General features: G+C 42.5%; 1 protein-coding gene across 1 annotated transcript; it reads left to right on the top strand.

The window, feature by feature from the left end:
- The first annotated feature begins 6,547 nt into the window (after positions 1 to 6,547).
- Positions 6,548 to 14,672, top strand: LOC113167134 (trace amine-associated receptor 13c-like). The gene is made up of 6 exons (XM_026367536.1): positions 6,548 to 6,625; positions 8,381 to 8,645; positions 8,845 to 9,113; positions 11,689 to 11,872; positions 13,474 to 13,624; positions 13,862 to 14,672. The coding sequence occupies exons 1-6, from the start codon at positions 6,548 to 6,550 to the stop codon at positions 14,670 to 14,672; spliced, it is 1,758 nt and encodes a 585-aa protein (XP_026223321.1).
- The last annotated feature ends 6,061 nt before the right edge of the window (positions 14,673 to 20,733 follow it).

Genomic DNA, 20,733 nt, shown 5'->3' with positions numbered 1-20,733 from the left:
AGAGAAACTGTGGAGTCACTGAAAAGACACTAACCTACAGTACTTATATGTCCTTCAATCTTTTCCAAAAAAGTCGCTTTTTGAGATTTTTGAATGTACAGACTTTTATATTTTATTTTACCATAATCTGTAAGTAACATTTATTTTAAATGTATTTTTCCAATATTCCAGTGTGAATAAATCCTCATTAGTCAGAATACATCTGTGTCATTTATTGGCAGCAGAGGTAATTTAGGAAGCTGAGCTTCACATGGATTTGATCACTTTAATGTGGTTTATGTAAAGTTGATGGGGAAAATATTCCTGAAAATCACCATTTAAGTCATTGAGATTTTATAGCTTACTGTATCTAAGGAAGATATAGAGATAAGGGGGAAAAACACAAAAATTAATACCAAAAACAATAACAACACTATGACACAGTATAAAACTGCTTAACTGAATAAATAGATAAACAAATCTATCTCACAGTTTTACCAGTCATCACTACAGTGACTTTGTACATAAAGATGTACTGTTGGGCAGAATACGAGGGCCAGTCCACAATCAAATACAAAAATACAGAGGTGGGTTAATGGTCTAAGGATTGGGACAACTTCCCCTCTCATTTTTAGAGCTGTCACACAGGATGGAATGTCACTGATCATATTACATCATCCTTATTATATTTCAAATTGTATTATTATATCATTGTTAAACAGTATGATCAGTACTGGGATAAGAATAAAACTATTGAATTCCAGCAGCTATGAATAAAATAAATGATCCAAACATTAACAACCTGTTACACCAGAGAGAAAAATGAATGCAGAGGTTAATGAAGACATAGATGATGACACATAGGATGAGAGAGGAGGAAGATCAGAGAGAAAGAGAGTAAAAGACAGGATGGGAGAACAGAAGAGGAGGGAGGAAAACTTTAGTCATAAAACTTCCAGGATCCAGCTTCTTGTGTCTTTTACTCTGTGATCGAGATAATGACTTACACTCTGCTGTCCTCCATCTCTCTGCTCACTGCATTTCTTTACCTGCTGGTCATCATCTCCATCTCAGATACTTGTTTCTGTAATAATGTGTTATTAATACTAATTCATAATTCATACTAATCTGGTTCAGAATCTGGTTCACTACTACATATAACAACTACAAAAACAACTGCTTTTTACTGATCATGATGTGTTTTATATATAATATTCACTGTGATGACTTCTTCTCACTCCAGGCAGCTCCACACTCCCACCAACCTCCTCCTCTCTCTGGCAGTCTCACACTTACTCATGGGCCTTGTCATAGTACCGTTTCAAATCTCTTAAACAAACCCGCTGGTTCCTGGGTGATGTCATATGTACTCTGTATTTTCTATTAGTTTTTATCACTGTCTGTGCCTCAGTTTTAAACATGGTGCTGATATCAGTCGACCGGTATGTTGCTATCTGTGACCCTCTGCATTATCCCACCAAATTCAGTGCAAAGACAGTTCAAATCTATATTCTCCAGTGTTGGGGTTGTGCTACAGTCTACAGTTGTCTGATTTTACCTGAAACAACCAGGCAGGTCTAACTCCTGCTATGGAGAATGTGTGATTAACAAATTTGGACCTTTTCACATAGTTATAAGCTTTATCTTTACCAATGTATCTGTTGTTATTCTACATATGAGAGTGTTTGACAGAATTGTGTCTACCAAGTGGCTGAAGACGACATGCAATTATGAGCATACACGACCCTGACCACCTTCCACGACCAAGATGTTGGATCCAGGGAGCACAGAAGATGAAGGCTGGTCTCCAGCTCTTGATTGAGTAGCTCTGTCTGCCGATTGGACTGAGGATGGAAACCTGATGAAAGGCTAACCCAAAATTCCCAGAAGGCCACAGAACTCCAGAAACGAGCAGTGAACTGGTGACCTCTGTCCCTCTGTCAGTCCTGGGGAAGTCCGTGGAAACGGAAGACATGCTAGATGAGCAGATCAGCCATCTCTTTAGCAGATGGGAGTTTGGCTAATGGGATGAAATTAACCATCTTGGAAAAGCAGTCCACAGTGGTGAGGATGGTGTTAGGGCTTTTGAAAACAGGAAGTCTGGTGAAAAAATCTACAGAGATGTGGGACCAAGGACGATGAAAGTTGGAGAGTGGGAGAAGGTGCCCTGCAGGTGCCTGATGTACAGGCTTTGCCTGTGCACAGACAGAACAGGTTGAAACAAAGGTCTAAACATTGGCTGCCAGAGTAGGCCACCAGAACCGGCGTTTGACCAAGAAAAGGGTGCGGGCCATCCCAGGGTGGCAGAAAAGGTGAGAAGAATGGCACCAGTCCAAAATCCTAGAACGGAGGTTATCAGGAAACTACAATTTATCCGGTGGACAGGCTGAGGGTGACGGCACGTGAGCATTCAGGACCTCTTTTTCGATTCCTAGGAGAGTGATTCCAAGCCGGGAGACAGGAGGGCGGATGAAGTCAGATGGGTTAGGAGCATTCGGGGGCTCAAACTGCTGAGAGAGGGTGTCAGCCTTAATGTTGTAGTTGTCTGCATGGTATAAAAGGGAGAAGTTGAATCTATTAAAGTGCAAAGCCCACCTGGCTTGTCGGGCGTTGAGACGCTTGGCTGTGCGTAAATACTCCATGCATCTAACTTGGGATCAGGGAGAATCAGGATGGGAGTAGAAGTGAATCTTTGTTTCAGGAGATTGAAGGCTTTATGGGTTTCTGAGGTCCAAGAAAATCAAGGTTTGGTGGAGGTCAGAGCGATGGTGAGATACAATTAATCCTAGGAAGGAAACGGTCTCACATGAAATTCAATTCAATTCAATTCAATTCAATTCAATTCAGTTTTATCTGTATAGCGCCAATTAACAACAGAAGTCATTTCAAGGCACTTTACAGTGTAAGGTTTAAGACCTTACAGAGAATAATTATACAAAACATGATACAGACAACCCAACAATCCCATTTGAGCAAGCTGTAGGCAACAGTTGAGAGGAAAAACTCCCTTTAGAGGAAGAAACCTCCAGCAGAAACTAGGCTCAGAATGGGCGGTCATCTGCCTCTCTGAGTGGAAAGAGAAGAGAGAAAAGAACATCATTAAACCACAATAACAACACCAACAATAGATAGAGATATCCTGATCAAAGATATCTCAGAGATTTTTTACAGTATTACTTGAGGCCAATACTAAGTCATCAATGGTGAGAACGTGATTAGACATAGTGTCTCTGAGATTTTTAGGCCCAAACAGTATAACCTCTGTCTTGTCTGGATTTAAGAGAAGAAAACTGGAGGACATCCAGGTCTTTATGTCTTTTAAGCATGCTTGAAGTTTGAATAATTGATTAGTTTCTCCTGGTTTCATAGATAATTATAGCTGGGTATCATCTGCATAACAATGGAATTTTTTAGAGTGTTTCCTAATAATTTTGTCTATGGGGGCATATAAAAAGTGAAAACAATTGGTCCAAGCACAGAACCCTGTGGAACTCCATAGATAACTTTGGTGTGCATGGAAGATTCATCATTAACATGTACAAACTGGAATCTATATGATAGATATGATTTAAACCACTCTAGTGCTGTTCCTTTGACCCCAATGACATGTTCCAGTCTGTGTAATAAAATATTGTGATCTATAGTGTTGAATGCAGCACTAAGATCTAACATGACGAGTATAGAGAGTAGACCACTGTCTGATGCTAATAGAAGATCATTAGTGACCTTTACCAGTGCTGTTTCTGTGCTATGATGTACTCTAAATCCTGACTGGAAATCTTCATACAAGTTATTACTGCGCAGGTGGTCATATAATTGAGAAACTATCTTTTCAAGGATTTTAGAGATAAAGGGCAGATTGGATATTGGTCTATAATTCACTAAAACCCCTGAGTTCAGAGTAGGCTTTTTGAGTAGGGGATTGACTACAGCAACCTGCAAAGTAGGCCATCATCTAATATGGATGTGCTGATCAAAGGTAAAACATCTTTGAGGAGTCTAGTCGGGATGGGATCTAAGAGACATGTTGATGGTTTAGAGGAATTCATTACTAAAATTAATTCAGAATGATCTACGGGGAAGACGCAGTCTAAGTAGGACTGTGGTCTTGCAGATGAATCTAGAGTGGATGTACAATCCATGTCGTACGCAGGGAGGATCTGATCAATTTTTTCTATAATGTTTATGATTTAGGAAATTCATGAAATCATTGCTGCTGAGAGTTGAGGGAATACTAGGCTCGACAGAGCTATGACTCTTTGTCAGCCTGGCTACAGTGCTGAAAAGAAACCTGGGGTTGTTCTTATTTGCCTCTATTAATGAGGAGTAATATGAGGTTCTAGCTTTACGGAGGGCTTTTTTATATATTATTAAGCTATCTTTCCAGGCTAGGCAATATTCATCTCAATTGGTAGAACATCACCTCTTTTCCAGCTTACATGATTTCTGTTTTAAGCTACCTATTTGTGAATTGTACCATGGAGCTAACTTCCCCTGAGTCACTAGCTTCTTTTTCAAAGGAGCAACAGTCAATCACTCAGCCTCACCTCCAATGCTGCATATAAACTACATTTATTACAAATTCCCTTCTCACTAAAGAAGGCCCGAGGAGAAACTAAACGTGGCAAACCGAGCAAGAGAGACGAGGAGGAGGAGAGGGAGAAGCAGCCACAGATGGTAGGAATTGTGTAGGTTTTGTCATGGTTCCAGCCTCGTGGCTCCTGGTGTTACCCCCGTGCTTTTATTTTGGCGACTTCCTGTTTCCTCTTCCCAGTCTGATTGCCTTCACTCACCTGATTGGTTACACCTGCTTTCCCCCGGAGTATAAATACCGGCCTGCTCACCTGTTTCCCCTGCCAGATAGTTTGTTCTCCATACCCGGACTCTATCCAGCGTTTCTTGTGGACTGATTTGTTTGGATTTCTCGGACTCTGCCTGATCTGGACCCCGTCTCTTGCCTGACCCCCTGGTACTGTGAGTTTTGTTCATTCCCTGTCATTTCCCCTGCTCACAGTACCAGACCCGTACCTGTGCCTGCTTGATTCCCTTTCCCGGACCTGTACCCCTTCTGTCCTGTCATATCTCTGGCCATGGAGTCCTTCCTGCAGCATTTGACAGGTTTTGAGTTTCGTAAAGATGGACGCGTCCTGCAAGAGCTAAAATGCTAAGGAAATTAAATGGACATTTTTTTAAGATAATGTCATTCAAACCTTGAAAGTCTACACAAGGACGGAGACCTCCGTCTTTTTTGCCGGCATAAAAGAAACCAGCCCCTCCCGGAGAGGAAGATGAAAACACATTAAATTTACATATCTGTGAATTACACAAATGGCTTACTTTTATGAGAGTTACGTGCAAAACCTCCTAAACACTGTGTCAAGGTTTCAAGTCCTTCACAACAACTAGCTGAACCAAACAAAACTATATTTTGTGATGCATTACTTGCTTGTAGTTCAACCAAAAACTCCAAAACTCGATCATTAGACAGTATTTTTCCCCCCAAATATATATTAATATGGATGGTAAATACACATTTTGGAGACATTCTTTAATTTTGTATTTGCCTTGTACTCCTTCAAATAACACAGGCCATCTCTGCACAGACAGATTGCATCTGAATTTCAGATACAATCCCTTGGGCAAAAATGCCTTACTTAGCAAAAAATACAAAATACGCTGAATGTGCTATTTTACTCATTTCAGAGATGCAGTCCTCAGTGCACACCCTTAGTAAATTGAGGTTGTTACCAAGTTTCTACATGATTGACACGCAAACCTTTAGTAAACCATGGCCTTAGTGAGTTTAGAAGCCCAAAAACGAAGCTAGTTATGGACTTGTTTTAGCATTTTGGGAAAAAAAAAATACTTATTGTTAACTTTAACAGTACTCGTGACAGCATAGCTGTTTTTATCCTTTTAATATATCACTGCAGCTCATAATAGCGTGGCTTTATTACTGCTTGCATCAATCAAAACTGAAATACTACATCCCAGTAAAGGATTTCATACAAAGATAACAGAAGTGACAAAGGTGCATGAGTATGACTTGCAGTATGAGGGAGGAGGATAGTGAGGAAGAAGGGGGAAGGAGAGGAGAGAGAAGTTTTCAGTGACACTGAACTTTTCTCAGAAAGCTTCAAATGATCAGCAGTTTCTCTCCTCCTCCTCTCTGTGATGATGGAGACACTGGAGGAAGCTGAGCTCTGCTTTCCACAACTCAACAACTCCTGCAAGAAACGCACACGTCCTCACTCTGAGTCAGTGATCATTTACACTGTGCTGCCCTCCTTCTCTTTGCTCACTGTTTTTCTCAACCTGCTGGTCATCATCTCCATCTCCCACTTCAGGCATGGATAAATGTTTTAACTCTGATCATTTGTCTAATTTCTCTCAACAATTACATTGTTTTTGTTTGATGATGTCTTTGTTCATAAGCAGAGTTTACCACTGTGACATTTTAAAAACTAAAGCTTGCTGTTGGTGGAATTTTGCATCTAAATGTTGTTCTGTTTTAAAACAGATTTTTCTCTTTGCAATAATACTGTGAATGTTTGTAATAGTTACCATAATGATACCATCTCACTACAGGCAGCTCCACACTTCCACCAACCTCATCCTCCTCTCACTGGCTGTCTCAGACTTCTTTGTGGGTCTTCTCGTGGTGCCGTTTCAAATCCTATTATTAGAACCCTGTTGGCTCCTGGGTGACCTGGCATGTATTCTGTGTTCTATTTTACCCTATATCTCTGCCCCTGCTACAGTAGTAACCATGGTGCTGATATCAGTCGATCGTTATGTTGCTGTCTGTGACCCATTGCGTTACGGCACCAAAATCACTCCAAAGAGAGTTCAAATCTGTGTGCTCCTATGTTGGACTTACTCTGTTTTCTACAATTTCCTGTTTTTATTTGATAACCTGAAACAACCAGGCAAGTATAACTCCTGTTACGGAGAATGTTTGATAAATGTAAACGTAAATGTTGAATGTGTTATTAATGTGATGGGAGCTGTTGACCTTATTTTAAGGTTTATTATTCCCATTTCAATCATCATCATTCTGTATACAAGAGTGTTTGTGGTGGCTGTGTCTCAGGCTCGTTCCATGCGCTCCCACATTGCAGCTGTCAAACTGCAGCGTTCAGTGACTGTAACTGTGAAGAAATCAGAGCTGAAAGCAGCCAGGACTCTTGGTGTGGTTGTTGCAGTGTTTCTCATGAGTTACTGTCCATTTTATGGTATATCTCTTGCTGGCTATAACTACATGATCAATACTTCAACTCACATTTTTATGTTTTTTGTGGTGATATTTAACTCCTGTCTAAACCCTTTGATCTATGCCTATTTCTATCCCTGGTTTAGAAAAACTGTTAAACTCATTGTTACCCTTGAGATATTGCAGCCTCATTCCCGTCAGGCCAACGTACTGTAGAAAGAAACTGTGTGAGAAATATTCCTGAAAATCCTTCTCACATGACTGAAACTGTAGTTAAGTTAATAAATCCAATCAAATCATCAATTAGAATTTATGGCCCTTATTTTATTTCCTAAATAAAAATGAACACATATTAAAAAAGTATGATTTTGGCACATCTATTATAACAGAAAGCAATATAATAAATACTCTTAAATACTACGGCAACTGTAGACTGTAGGTTTGACCACTCATTCTCCTTTGTATACTTTAATAAAATTTTTAATTTTGAACATGGTGCTGATATCAGTCGACCGCTATGTTGTTATCTGTGACCCTCTGCATTACTCCACCGAATTCACTCTAAAGACAGTTAAAATCTATATTCTCCTGTGATGGGGTTGTTGTCTACAGTTGTCTGGTTTTACCTGAAACAACAAGGCAGGTATAACTCCTGTTATGGAGAATGTGTGATTAACATATTTGGATCTGTTCACAGTGATAAGCTTTATCTTTAACAATATAGGTGTTGTTATTCTATATTTGAGAGTGTTTGTACGATACGGTAAATCCTAGGAAGGAAACGGTCTTGTGTCTGTGTTATGTGTCTTGAATAAATCAAGACACAGGCGACTATGAGGAACTGAAGAAGTAGTTTTGCTGAGGACAAAACTTACTGGTAAAAGTTCTGGAATTCAGTCTGTGAGTTCTGTAGTGTAAGTAGTTTTGTAGTGTAAACTAGCAGAATTTATTCTAAATGTGGAATTTTTTCTAAAAATTATATCTTTAAGGGTATAGTTATACTTTGTTGAATCATGGTGGACTGGAGCTCATAATCGTGATAGAAAGCACCATCAGAGTGAAGTCGCAGGTAGAAAAGATGACAGTGGGAAAGTGGCAGGCAGAACAGATAATAATTGTTGCCCAGACAAGTGTCCCCCTCCCTATACCTCCCCCAACCTTTCCAGCGCTCCCATCTCTTCTTTGTAGCCCCTTACAGAACTGCACGCGCTGACAGTGGACTCTGACCTGGACTGCTGCCCCCTTTGTCGCCAACAACCACACCCAGACATCCCAGCATCTGCATCTGCTGCACAACAACAACAGCCACAAGACGAAGGCGATGCATCTGGAATGTCCAGCTCATCAGAGATGGCCAGTCTGCCAGCTAGTCACACAAGAGGTAAAATGCAATCCAAATGTGCAGGTCCCTACACCACACAAGACAGCGATGACGATGATGACCAGGGACCAAGTATGTTCCTTCCCATGGTAGAGGTGGCTGGCCCAGAGGGTCCTATTCTGGTGCATCGTCCATGGCACGCCTATGTTGTATGTAAAATCCAACAACGACTTCCTTCCATTCTGCAAGGAATATTGCCCTACTGGAGTAGAAATCCATAGAATTCTGGCTAAGCAACTGAATGCTAGTGACTTTCACCGGTTGACCATAGCTCTTCCAGCAGTTGGCCTGACATTAAAAAACACTGAGTGGAACCACGTCACTAACGCTGACTACCGTGCTGCCACAGATGCCCTTCAAGAAAAGATAAAAGAAGTGTTTCCCAGAAAAACCAACATGACCAAAATCAGCACCTGCAAACAGGGACCAGATGAACCTGTAGACGAATACGCACATCGCCTCGTTGAACTGTTCAATACACACGGCGGCATGGACATCCCCGCAAATGGCGTGGAAGGAGATGACTGCACAGCCTCCTGTGTAAATATCTTTTGAAAAGACTGAAACCTGAACTGGCGACTGAAGTTAAGCGCACTTATATAGAAGAAGAAGGCCGCTTTAAAGAAATTGTACGCCATGCACGTCATGCAGATAACATCAATAGAGCGAAGGAATCTGCAGCAAAGGAACAGCAGGAGAACATACACTACATATTACCAGTATGTTTCTGAAAGCCCAGAAGGTTTCAAATGCTTTCCTGTGCTATCGTTAATTATAGCTCAGACTCCTGTGCTCTTTTTGGTGGACTCTGGAGCCACACATTCTGTAATAACACATGCTTCATTTCCATACACACCTAAACTGAGCGGTCGCATAGTTTACTCTGTAAGATCACCTGGCTAGACGGTTAAAGAAAAGGTGACAGTTTCACTGTCCTGTACCGCAGCTGATCGCAAAATTGTTAAACATTCTTTTTTGTTCTCTTCTCTATGTCTGATAAATCTCCTAGGAAGAGACCTCATATGTTTGTTGGGTATAAGTATTATCAGCACACCTGAAGGCTTAAATGTAATTAACACTTCTGATTTGGATTCATATGCTGGTGTACGCTTGAACTCAGATCCCCTCATGTATATATATGAATGGTTAATTAAGATTGAGATGCTTACCACTGACCTCCTCACTTTTGCCCATAGGACATTAACAGACACATGTTCAGACTTTATGACATCAGGAGAGCTGCATTGTACAGCTCATGTGTCCTATGGTCCAAATGAACAGTATGAGAAACTATGGCTCCGCTTAGGTGATGAATGTATTACCTCTCAAACCCTGTACTGGGATGAGTACAGGTGCGCGCTTGCGATCTCTCTTAGCCCCAAACAACTTTGTTCTTATGATGTCCCTCACTCCTCCCCACATGTTTCTTTGGCCAAACATAACATGGAGGAGTGGCAGGACCTAGGCTTGTTTGTTAAGCGCTGTCAAGCTGTAAGACAATGGCAACCCACTGCAGATCCGTCTGAGTTATTCTCCGACTCTGCAGTGTTATTGCAAAACGTATCAGGCTAGTTTAAATGTTGTTCATGTTGTTTTTACAGACCAGCTGGTTCCCACCCCTATGTCACCCTTGATGCATTTGTTTCAAGTAACATCAGAAGCGCCCTCCATTTTTGAACCTTTACTAGACTCAGTCCATCCTTCCTTTGGGCTGATCATAAATATGATGTTGGTCTAATAAAGGATTGTGAACCTGTAATTATTATTCCTGAATCTGACTATCGTCCATGTAAACCACAGTATCCTTTAAACGGGAAACCATTGATGGTATCACACCGGCATTTAACTCATTGCTCACAGCTGGAGTAATTGCCCCTGTGAAATCTCCCCAGTGCGCACTCCCTTGATTCCTGTAAAGAAAATCAGAGACCATGGTCAACCCATAGAATGGAGGTTTGTCCAAGACCTACAAGCAGTAAATGCTGCAGTTCCACTTCCATGTCACTACTCTGCACAAGCTGTGTAGCACTCACTGAAGCATGTAAAGCTGCACCATTTACAAAGATTCTCGGTATGCTTTTGGTGTTGCACATGACTTTGGCGCCCTGTGCAAACACAGGAATTTCCTTAAATCTGATGGTAAACCTATACTGCTATACTGCTATTTTGCTACCTTTAGCTTTAGCTATCTGCAAATGCCAGGCACATACTTCTAACCGTGACTTTGTCTCCTTAGGCAACGCAGCTGCTGATGAGGCTGCCAAGGCTGCAGCATGTAAAACTCTTCCTCTCTCCTCCCCCACTCTTCTCTCCCTCTTCCCTATCAGCCCTCCCCTCCCTAACAGAAATGCAGCCTTTTTCTACACCACAGGAAGCACGCCTATGGAAGAGCAATGGAGCACACTTCACTGATGGTGTGTGGTGGGGTCCTGATGACAAGCCTTGCCTCCCAAAACATTTTTTTCCACAATTTGCTGAATTGACACATGGGTTAGACCACGTGTCAAAAGGAGGGATGTTAGAATGCACTCACATAACATTGGTACACAAAAGGCTTTTCTGTGTATCCACAAAAACCCTGTGAAGCTTGCATGATCTGTGCTACACACAATGCAGGACGTGTTCCACACATACAACAAGCAGCACATCACCTTTAAAACCCTTCGAACATCTTATGATGGATTTCATAGAGCTATCACCAGCAGAAGGGAAAAGATACTGCCTAGCGATGGTCAACATGTGGTCAAAGTGGGTGGAAGCTTTTCCAGCTAAACATGCAAACAGTCATGTAGTAACCAAAGCTCTTTTGACAGAGATAATCCCCCATTGGGGAATTCCATGCAAAATCAGCTCGAACAATGGATCCCATTTTGTTAATGCACCAAAAACTGAAGTGAGTACATTTTTAGGAATAGATATTAGACAACACTGTGCCTATTACCCACAAAGTGGAGCAGTTGAAAAAGAGAATGGTACTCTTAAAAACAAACTGGACAAGAGCTGTAGTGAAACAGGCCTACCTTGGACAAAGACACTGCCAGTCGTGCTGTGTGATAACGCCATGTTAAGGTATTGCAAAAATCTCTCGACTGTGCTATCTTAAATATCTCAACAGGTGAAGGACGCACTTCCTAAACAGGCCACTGGACCACTGCATTTTTTCCAACCTGGAGATTGGGTGATCATGAAGGAGCTCATACGAAAGCACTGGAACTCCAAGCGCTGGCAGGGACCCTTCCAGGTCCTCCTTACAGTTTACACAGCAGTGAAGGTCGCAGAAAGAGCTACATGGATCCATTGTAGCCACTGCAGAAAGGTTCCAGAGCCAGAAGACGACTTCTCCCCAGCAGTACATCAACAGGAAAAGATCTAATACCCACTCACTGTGCATACACACAGCACACAGGTGAGGCTGCACTGATTTAATACGGTCCCTGAGTGTAGACGGATCGCTGCTCAAACCGCACCAGGCGATAACATTTATACACATACACGTTCCAAGAGAAAACACACACACGAGTGACCTTAAGTCACCTACGAGGGACATCAACATTGACACATTTCCTCTCCACATGGAGCGGATTAAGCCGCTTGCAGGCAGGTAGCGGAGCAGGTCAGTCCCCAACCGAGAATCCTGCCCGATCTCCAGTCAACATGGAGGTTGTGCCGTTAAAGCCAGGCGGAGCCTACAACCAAAAATAAGTCTGGAGAATGAACTATGTGAAAAGTGATCTGTTCATGATGATAGTCAATGGACAATGAACAGAATCCATGAGACTGGATGAAATGCTTTATGGAACCATTGTTCCTAGCAGAAACCAAATAAAAGTCACATTTGGCCTCATTCAGTGCATTCTGTGTGGACAAAAACCAGAGTCAGATCGTTTTGGGGGCATAATAAACGTGTGCACACATTTAACCTACATACTTTCTCTTTCATTAAGGTAATTAAATAAATAGCTTACTTTTACGAGAGTTACATGCAAAACTGTCTTTCAGCTTGTGTGAGTGTTGGTCTTCAGGTTCTTAGTCCTTTTAAACAACTAGCTGAACCCTACAAAACTTTATTTTGTGCTGCATTACGTTCTTGTAGTTCAACCAAAAACGCCAGAACTGGATCATTAGACAGCATTTTTTCATGTCAAATATATTAATATGGATGGTAAATACACATTTTGGACACATTCTTTAATTTTGTATTTGCATCCTCCTTCAAATAACACAGGCCATCTGCACCTGAATTTCAGACACAATCCCTTGAGCAAAAATGCCTTACTCAGCAAACTTATGAAGACAAAGTTGCAAAATAAGCTGAATGTGCTATTTTACTCATTTCAGAGATGCAGGCCTCAGTGCACACCCTTAGTAGATCAGCTTGTGATGTTTTCTGAGGTTGTTACCAAGTTTCTACATGATTGACATGCCCACCTTTAGTAAACCAGGGCCTTAGTGAGTTTTGAAGCCCAAACAAGAAGCTAGTTATGGACTTCCATTACACATACACCTTACATTAAATGTTTTAGCATTTTGAAATGCTTTAAGAATTTGTGCATATTGTAAATGGAGATAAAGCTTATTGTTAACTTTAACAGTACTCCTGACAGCATATTTGTTTTTATCTTTTTAATATATCACTGCAGCTCATAATAGTGTGACTTTATTACTGCTTGCATCAACCACAACTGAAATACTACATCCCAGTAAAGTTTATACAAATATAGCAAAAGTGACAAAGGTGCATGAGTATGACTTGCAGTATGAGGGAGGAGGACAGTGAGGAAGAAGGGGGAAAGAGAGAAGAGAGAAATTTTCAATGACACTGAACTTTTCTCAGAAAGCTACAAATGATCATCAGTTTCTCTCCTCCTCCTCTCTGTGATGATGGAGACACTGGAGGAAGCTGAACTCTGCTTTCCACAACTGAACAACTCTTGCAAGAAACGCACAGGTCCTCACTCTGAGTCAATGCTCATTTACACTCTGCTGCCCTTCCTTGCTTTGCTCACTGTTTTTCTCAACCTGTTGGTCATCATCTCCATCTCCCACTTCAGGCATGGATAATTATCTTAACTCTGATCATTTGTCTAATTTCTCTGAACAATTACATTGTTTTGGTTTGATGTCTTGGTTCATAAGCAGAGTTTACCACTGCCACATTTTAAAACTGGAATATGCTGTTGTCAGTAATTGTGCACCTAAACGTTGTTCTGTTTTAAAATGTTTTTTCTCTTTGCAATAATACTGTGAATGTTTGTAATAGTTACCATAATGATACCATTTCACTACAGGCAGCTCCACACCTCCACCAACCTCCTCCTCCTCTCTCTGGCTGTCTCAGACTTCTTTGTGGGTCTTCTCATGGTGCCGTTTCAAATCCTGTTATCAGAACCCTGTTGGCTCCTGGGTGACCTGGCATGTATTCTGTCTTCTTTTCTACCCGTTATCACCGTCCCTGCTACAGCAGTAAACATGGTGCTGATATCAGTCGATCGTTATGTTGCTGTCTGTGATCCATTGCGGTACAGCACCAAAATCACTCCAAAGAGAGTTAAAATCTGTGTTCTCTTATGTTGGATTTACTCTGTTTTCTACAATTTTATGTTTTTATTTGATAACCTGAAACAACCAGGCAAGTATAACTCCTGCTACGGAGAATGTGTGATTAAGATAAATGGAGCTGTTGACCTCATTTTAAGGTTCATTATTCCCACCACATCCATCATAATTCTGTATTCGAGAGTGTTTGTGGTGGCTGTGTCTCAGGCTCGTTCCATGCGCTCCCACATTGCAGCTGTCAAACTGCAGCGTTCAGTGACTGTAACTGTGAAGAAATCCGAGCTGAAAGCAGCCAGGACTCTTGGTGTGGTTGTTGCTGTGTTTCTCATGTGTTACTGTCCATTTTATGGCATATCTCTCGCTGGCTATGAGCTCATGATAGGTTCTTCAACTCACATTTTTTTGTTTTTCATGGCAATATTTAACTCCTGTCTAAACCCTGTGATCTATGCCTTTTTCTATCCCTGGTTTAGAAAAACTGTTAAACTCATTGTTACCCTTGAGATATTGCAGCCTCACTCCTGTCAGGCCAACGTACTGTAGAGAGAAACTGTGGAGTCACTGAAAAGATACAAACATACAGTACTAATATGTCCTGTAATTGTTCCAAAAGAGTCGCTCTTTGAGATTTTTTAAATGTACAGAGGTTAATATATATTTTTCTTACCATAATTTCTGAGTAACATTTATTTAAATTGTATTTTCTAATATTCCAGTGTGATTAAATCCTAATTAGTCAGAATACATCTGTGTCCCATTTTATGTCATTTTTTGGCAGCAGAGGTAATTTAGGCAGCTGAGTTTCACATGGATGTGATCACTTTAATGTGGTTTATGTACAGTTCATGGGGAAAATATTCCTGAAAATTCTTCTCACTTGACTGAAACAGTAGTTAAGTTAATAAATCCGGTCTCTAATTATCAATTAGCATTTATGGCCCTTAATTTATTTCCTAAATAGAAATGAACACATTTGCATATTATACTACATTTTGGGCTTTTGGCATATCTATTATAACAACAACAACAAAAAAAAAGAATATAATAAATACTATTTAATACTACTTTAACTGTAGACTGCATTCATTGTTCAACATTATGATCAGTACTGGGATAAGAACAAAACTATTGAAGTCCAGCAGCTATGAATAAAATAAATGAACAACCTGTTACAACAGAGAGAAAAATGAATACAGAGGGTGATGAAGACATAGATGACGACACATAGGATGAGAGAGGAGGAAGATAAATCAGGGAGGAGAGAAATCTTTAGTCAGAGAGCTGCCAGGATCCAGCTTCTTGTGTCTTTCACTCTCTGATGATGGAGGCACTGAAAAAAGCTGAACTCTGTTTTCCACAACTCAACACTTATTGCAAGAAACGCACAGGTCCTCACTCTGAGTCAATGCTCCTTTACACTCTGCTGTCCTCCATCTCTCTGCTCACTGCATTTCCTAACCTGCTGGTCATCATGTCATGTTTTAGTAATAATGTGTAATTAATACTAATTCATTTTATTCTGGTTTAGAATCTGGTTCACTACTGAATATAACAACTACATATATTCTTCTGTGTTGGGGTTGTGCTATTGTCTATAGTTGTCTGATGGGTTGAAATGAACCATCTTGGCAAAGCAGTCCACATTGGTCCGGATGGCGTTAGGGCCTTTGGAAACGGGAAGTCTGGTGACAAAATCTACAGAGATCTGGGACCAAGAGCAACGAGGGCTAGAGAGTGGGAGAAGGTGCCCTGCAGGTGCCTGATGTACAGGCTTGGCCTGTGCGCAGACAGAGTTGCCAGAGTAGGCCACCAGAACCGGCGCTTGACCACGAAAAGGGTGTGGGCCATCCCAGGGTGGCAGAAAAGGTGCATACAATATATCCGGTGAACAGGCTAAGAGTGACGGCGTGTGAGCATTCACTACCTCTTTTTTTGAGTCCTAGGAGAGTGATTCCAAGCCGACAGACAGGAGGGAGGATGAAGTCAGATGGGTTAGGAACGAGGGCTCAAACTGTTGAGAGAGGGCGTCAACCTTGATGTTGCAGTTGTCTGGATGGTATGAAAGGGAAAGGTTTAATCTATTAAAGAACAAAGCCCACCTGGCTTGTCGGGTGTTGAGACGCTTGGCTGTGCAGAGATACTCCAGGTTTTTGAAGTCCAAAGAAATTAAGGTTTGGTGGAGGTCAGAGGGTGAAGTGGGCTGGCGACCTGACTGTAATTGTGCATAAATTTCCTGAGAAATTGGCGAATCCAAGAAAACCATGCAGAGCTTTACGGGACTAAAAGGTTATTCTGCATATATCATCTAAAACATAATTAACCAGATTTTGGAACACGACAGGGGCATTGGTAAGTCCAAAAGGCATGACTGGTATTCATAGGGTGTCCAGAGGGTGTGTTGAAAGCGGTTTTCCACTCGTCTCCTTGCCATTTCGACCAGATGGTAGGCATTGCAAAGTTTTCGAGTTTCGTAAAAATGGACGCGCCCTGCAAGAGCTAAAATGCAGAAGAAATTAAAGGGACAGGATACAGTTTTTTTTTAATGGTAATATCACTCAAACATTGGAAGTCTACACAAGGACGGAGGCCATAGTCATATGGTATACACAGATACACACAGATTAACAAAAATATGACACAGTATAAAACTGCTTAACTGAAAGGTAATAATGTGTTTTAATACATTTATTAATACTAATTCATTTTCTTTCATACCGGATCGGTCGAGGCCCGGGTTAACAACGACCGCCACCGATGCTGTTAACCTACAGGGTGCCGGTGGAAATTTGACTACTGTTGGTCGAAGAAAGAGGGGAGGCAGAAGGGTTCGTGGTCAGAGAGAGAAGGGAAAAGGCAGGAGCATAGATCTGAGAATAGGGACTCTTAACGTTGGTACGATGACAGGGAAAGGCAGAGAGCTGGCAGACATGATGGAGAGAAGAAAGGTAGATGTTCTGTGTGTGCAGGAGACAAGGTGGAAGGGCAGCAAGGCACGTAGTATCGGAGGAGGATACAAACTGTTCTACCATGGTGTTGATAGGAAGAGAAACGGGGTAGGAGTGATCTTGAAGGGGGAGTTTGTGAACAATGTTCTAGAGGTGAAAAGAGTCTCAGACAGGGTGATGAGCATAAAGCTAGAAATTGAAGGGGTGATGGTGAATGTAGTCAGTGGGTATGCGCCACAGGTTGGCTGTGAGTTAGAAGAGAAGGAGAGATTCTGGAGTGAGTTTGATGAGGTCATAGAGAGTATCCCCAGAGGAGAGAGAGTTGTTGTTGGAGCAGACTTCAATGGGCATGTTGGTGAGGGCAACAGAGGTGATGAGGAGGTGATGGGCAGGTTTGGTGTGAAGGAAAGGAATCTGGAAGGACAGATGGTGGTGGACTTTGCTAAGAGGATGGAAATGGCTGTAGTCAACACTTACTTCCAGAAGCGAGAGGAACATAGAGTGACATACAGAAGTGGAGGTAGGAGTACGCAGGTGGACTACCTCCTATGTAGACGAGGTCATTTGAGAGAGGTTAGTGACTGCAAAGTGGTGGTAGGAGAGAGTGTAGCCAGACAGCACCGCATGGTGGTGTGCAAGATGACTCTGGAGGTCAGGAAGAAGAAAAGAGGGAAGTCAGAGAAGAAGACCAAGTGGTGGAAGCTAAAGAATGAAGAAACTTGTGAGGAATTCAGGCAGAAGTTGAGACAGGTTCTGGGTGGTCAGGATGAGCTTCCAGATGACTGGGAAACCACAGCAGAAGTTATCAGGGAAACAGGTAGGAAGGTGCTAGGTGTGTCATCTGGAAAGAGGAAAGAAGGTAAAGACACTTGGTGGTGGAATGAGGAAGTACAGGAATGCGTCCAGAGGAAGAAGTTAGCTAGAAGGAAGTGGGATGTAGAAAGGACTGAGGAAAGTAGACAGGAGTACAAGGAAGCGCAGCGTAGAGTGAAGAGGGAGGTGGCAAAGGCCAAACAGAAAGCTTACGATGAGCTGTATGACAGGTTAGACACAAAGGAAGGAGAGAAGGACTTGTACAGGCTAGCCAGACAGAGAGATAGAGATGGGAAGGATGTGCAACAGGTAAGGGTGATTAAGGACAGAGATGGAAAGGTACTAACAACCCAGGAGAGTGTGCAGAAAAGATGGAAGGAGTATTTTGAGGATCTGATGAATGAGGAAAATGACAGGGAAAGAAGAGAGGAAGATGTTGATGTTGTGGAGCAGGAAATAGAAGAGATTGGAAAGGATGAGGTTAGGAAGGCTCTGAAAAGGATGAAGAGTGGAAAGGGTGTTGGTCCTGATGACGTACCTGTGGAGGTGTGGAAGTGCTTAGGAGAGACAGCAGTGGAGTTTCTAACCAGTTTGTTCAATAGGATTCTAGAGAGTGAGAAGATGCCTGAGGAATGGAGGAGAAGCGTTCTGGTTCCGATCTTTAAGAACAAGGGTGACACGCAGAACTGCAGCAACTATAGAGGAATAAAGTTGATGAGCCACACAATGAAGCTGTGGGAAAGAGTAGTGGAAGCCAGGCTTAGGAAGAAGGTGGAGATTTGTGAGCAGCAGTATGGTTTCATGCCCCGTAAGAGCACCACTGATGCCATTTTTGCTTTGAGAATGTTGATGGAAAAGTACAGAGATGGTCAGAAGGAGCTGCATTGTGTCTTTGTAGATTTAGAGAAGGCGTATGACAGGGTGCCGAGGGAGGAGCTGTGGTACTGTATGAGGTTGTCGGGAGTGGCAGAGAAGTACGTCAGACTAGTTCAGGACATGTATGAGAGAAGTATGACGGTGGTGAGATGTGCTGTAGGTCAGACAGAGGAGTTCAAGGTGGAGGTGGGACTACACCAAGGATCAGCTTTGAGTCCCTTCTTGTTTGCTATGCTGATGGACAGGCTGACAGATGAGGTCAGACAGGAATCTCCCTGGACAATGATGTTTGCGGATGACATTGTGATTTGCAGTGAGAGTAGAGAGCAGGTAGAGGAACAGCTGGAGAGGTGGAGGTTTGCTCTGGAAAGAAGAGGCATGAAGGTCAGTCGTAGTAAGACAGAATACATGTGTCTGAACGAGAGGGATCCAGGTAGAAGCGTTAGGTTACAGGGGGCTGAGGTGAAGAAGGTACAGGAGTTTAAGTACTTGGGGTCAACAGTTCAGTGTGATGGAGAGTGTGGAAAAGAGGTGAAGAGGCGAGTGCAGGCAGGTTGGAGCGGGTGGAGGAAAGTGTCAGGAGTGTTGTGTGACAAAAGAGTGTCAGCAAGACTCAAAGGAAAGGTGTACAAGACAGTGGTGAGACCAGCTCTGCTCTATGGGTTAGAGACGGTAGCAGTGAGACAGAGACAAGAGGCTGAGATGGAGGTAGCAGAGATGAAGATGTTGAGGTTCTCCTTAGGAGTGACCAGGTTAGACAGAATAAGGAACGAGTACATCAGAGGGACGGCTCACGTTGCCTGTGTTAGCGACAAAGTCAGAGAGGCCAGACTGAGATGGTTTGGACATGTTCAGAGGAGGGATAGTGAGTATATTGGTAGAAGGATGTTGGAGATGGAGCTGCCTGGCAGGAGGGCAAGAGGACGACCAAAGAGGAGATATATGGATGTCTTAACAGAGGACATGAGGTTGGCTAGTGTTAGGGTAGAAGATGCCCATGATAGAGTTAGGTGGAGAAGGATGATTCGCTGTGGCGACCCCTGATGGGAAAAGCCGAAAGAGAAGAAGAAGATTAATACTAATTCATTTTATTCTGGTTCAGAATCTGGTTCACTGCTAAATATAACAACTACAATGAATGTGTGGCAAGATGGCGGCTTATTTATGTCTGTGTTATTTTTGTCTATCACATCTTGCTATGCAAGAAACATCTACAACCATCAAGATCTCCTTAAAATGGGAGTTTGTTGTGACCGGAGTGTTACAACTGAGTTTCTTCGTTCACAAAATATCCCGGAGGACATCGCAAGGAATCCCGGCCTTAGGTGGTTCACGATCCCGGCGTTGAGGAGGCGAAAGCGGAGGGACAGGAAACAAAAGAGAGGTTGCAGAGCCGGTGCGCTAGCTAGGCTAAGGAGGCGACCACAGAGACCACCGCTTCCCAGCCTTTTCCTGACGAATGCCAGATCACTCATCAACAAAATGGATGAACTGAGACTAAGGATTAATAACAATTTCCTAAAGTACAGCTGCATTTTGTTGATCACAGAGACCTGGCTTCATCCTCTCATCCCAGACTCTGCTACCCAGCTAGCAGGCTACACCGCTCAGCGCCACAACAGGACAAAGGACTCCGGTAAGAGCAGAGGAGGGGGGCTCTGTGTTTATGTCAACAATAACTGGTGCACAAATACCGAGACTGTAAAGAGTCACTGCTCTCCGGACCTGGAGTTTGTGACAGTTAGATGCAGGCCTATCTACCTCCCGAGAGAGTTTACTGTTGTCATGGTCACTGCTGTTTACATTCCACCGAATGCTAATGCTAACTCGGCTTTCGGACATTTACACGGCAGCATTAGCAGGCAGCAGAGCAGGTATCCCGACGCTGTGCACATCATAGCAGGGGATTTTAACCACATGGACCTAAAGCCAGTGCTTCCTAATCTCCACCAGCATGTTAAGTGTACCAC

The sequence above is a fragment of the Anabas testudineus genome, chromosome 7, assembly GCF_900324465.2.
Source record: "Anabas testudineus chromosome 7, fAnaTes1.2, whole genome shotgun sequence".
In the NCBI taxonomy this organism is placed as follows: domain Eukaryota; kingdom Metazoa; phylum Chordata; class Actinopteri; order Anabantiformes; family Anabantidae; genus Anabas; species Anabas testudineus.
This window is presented reverse-complemented; position numbering and strand designations above follow the sequence as displayed.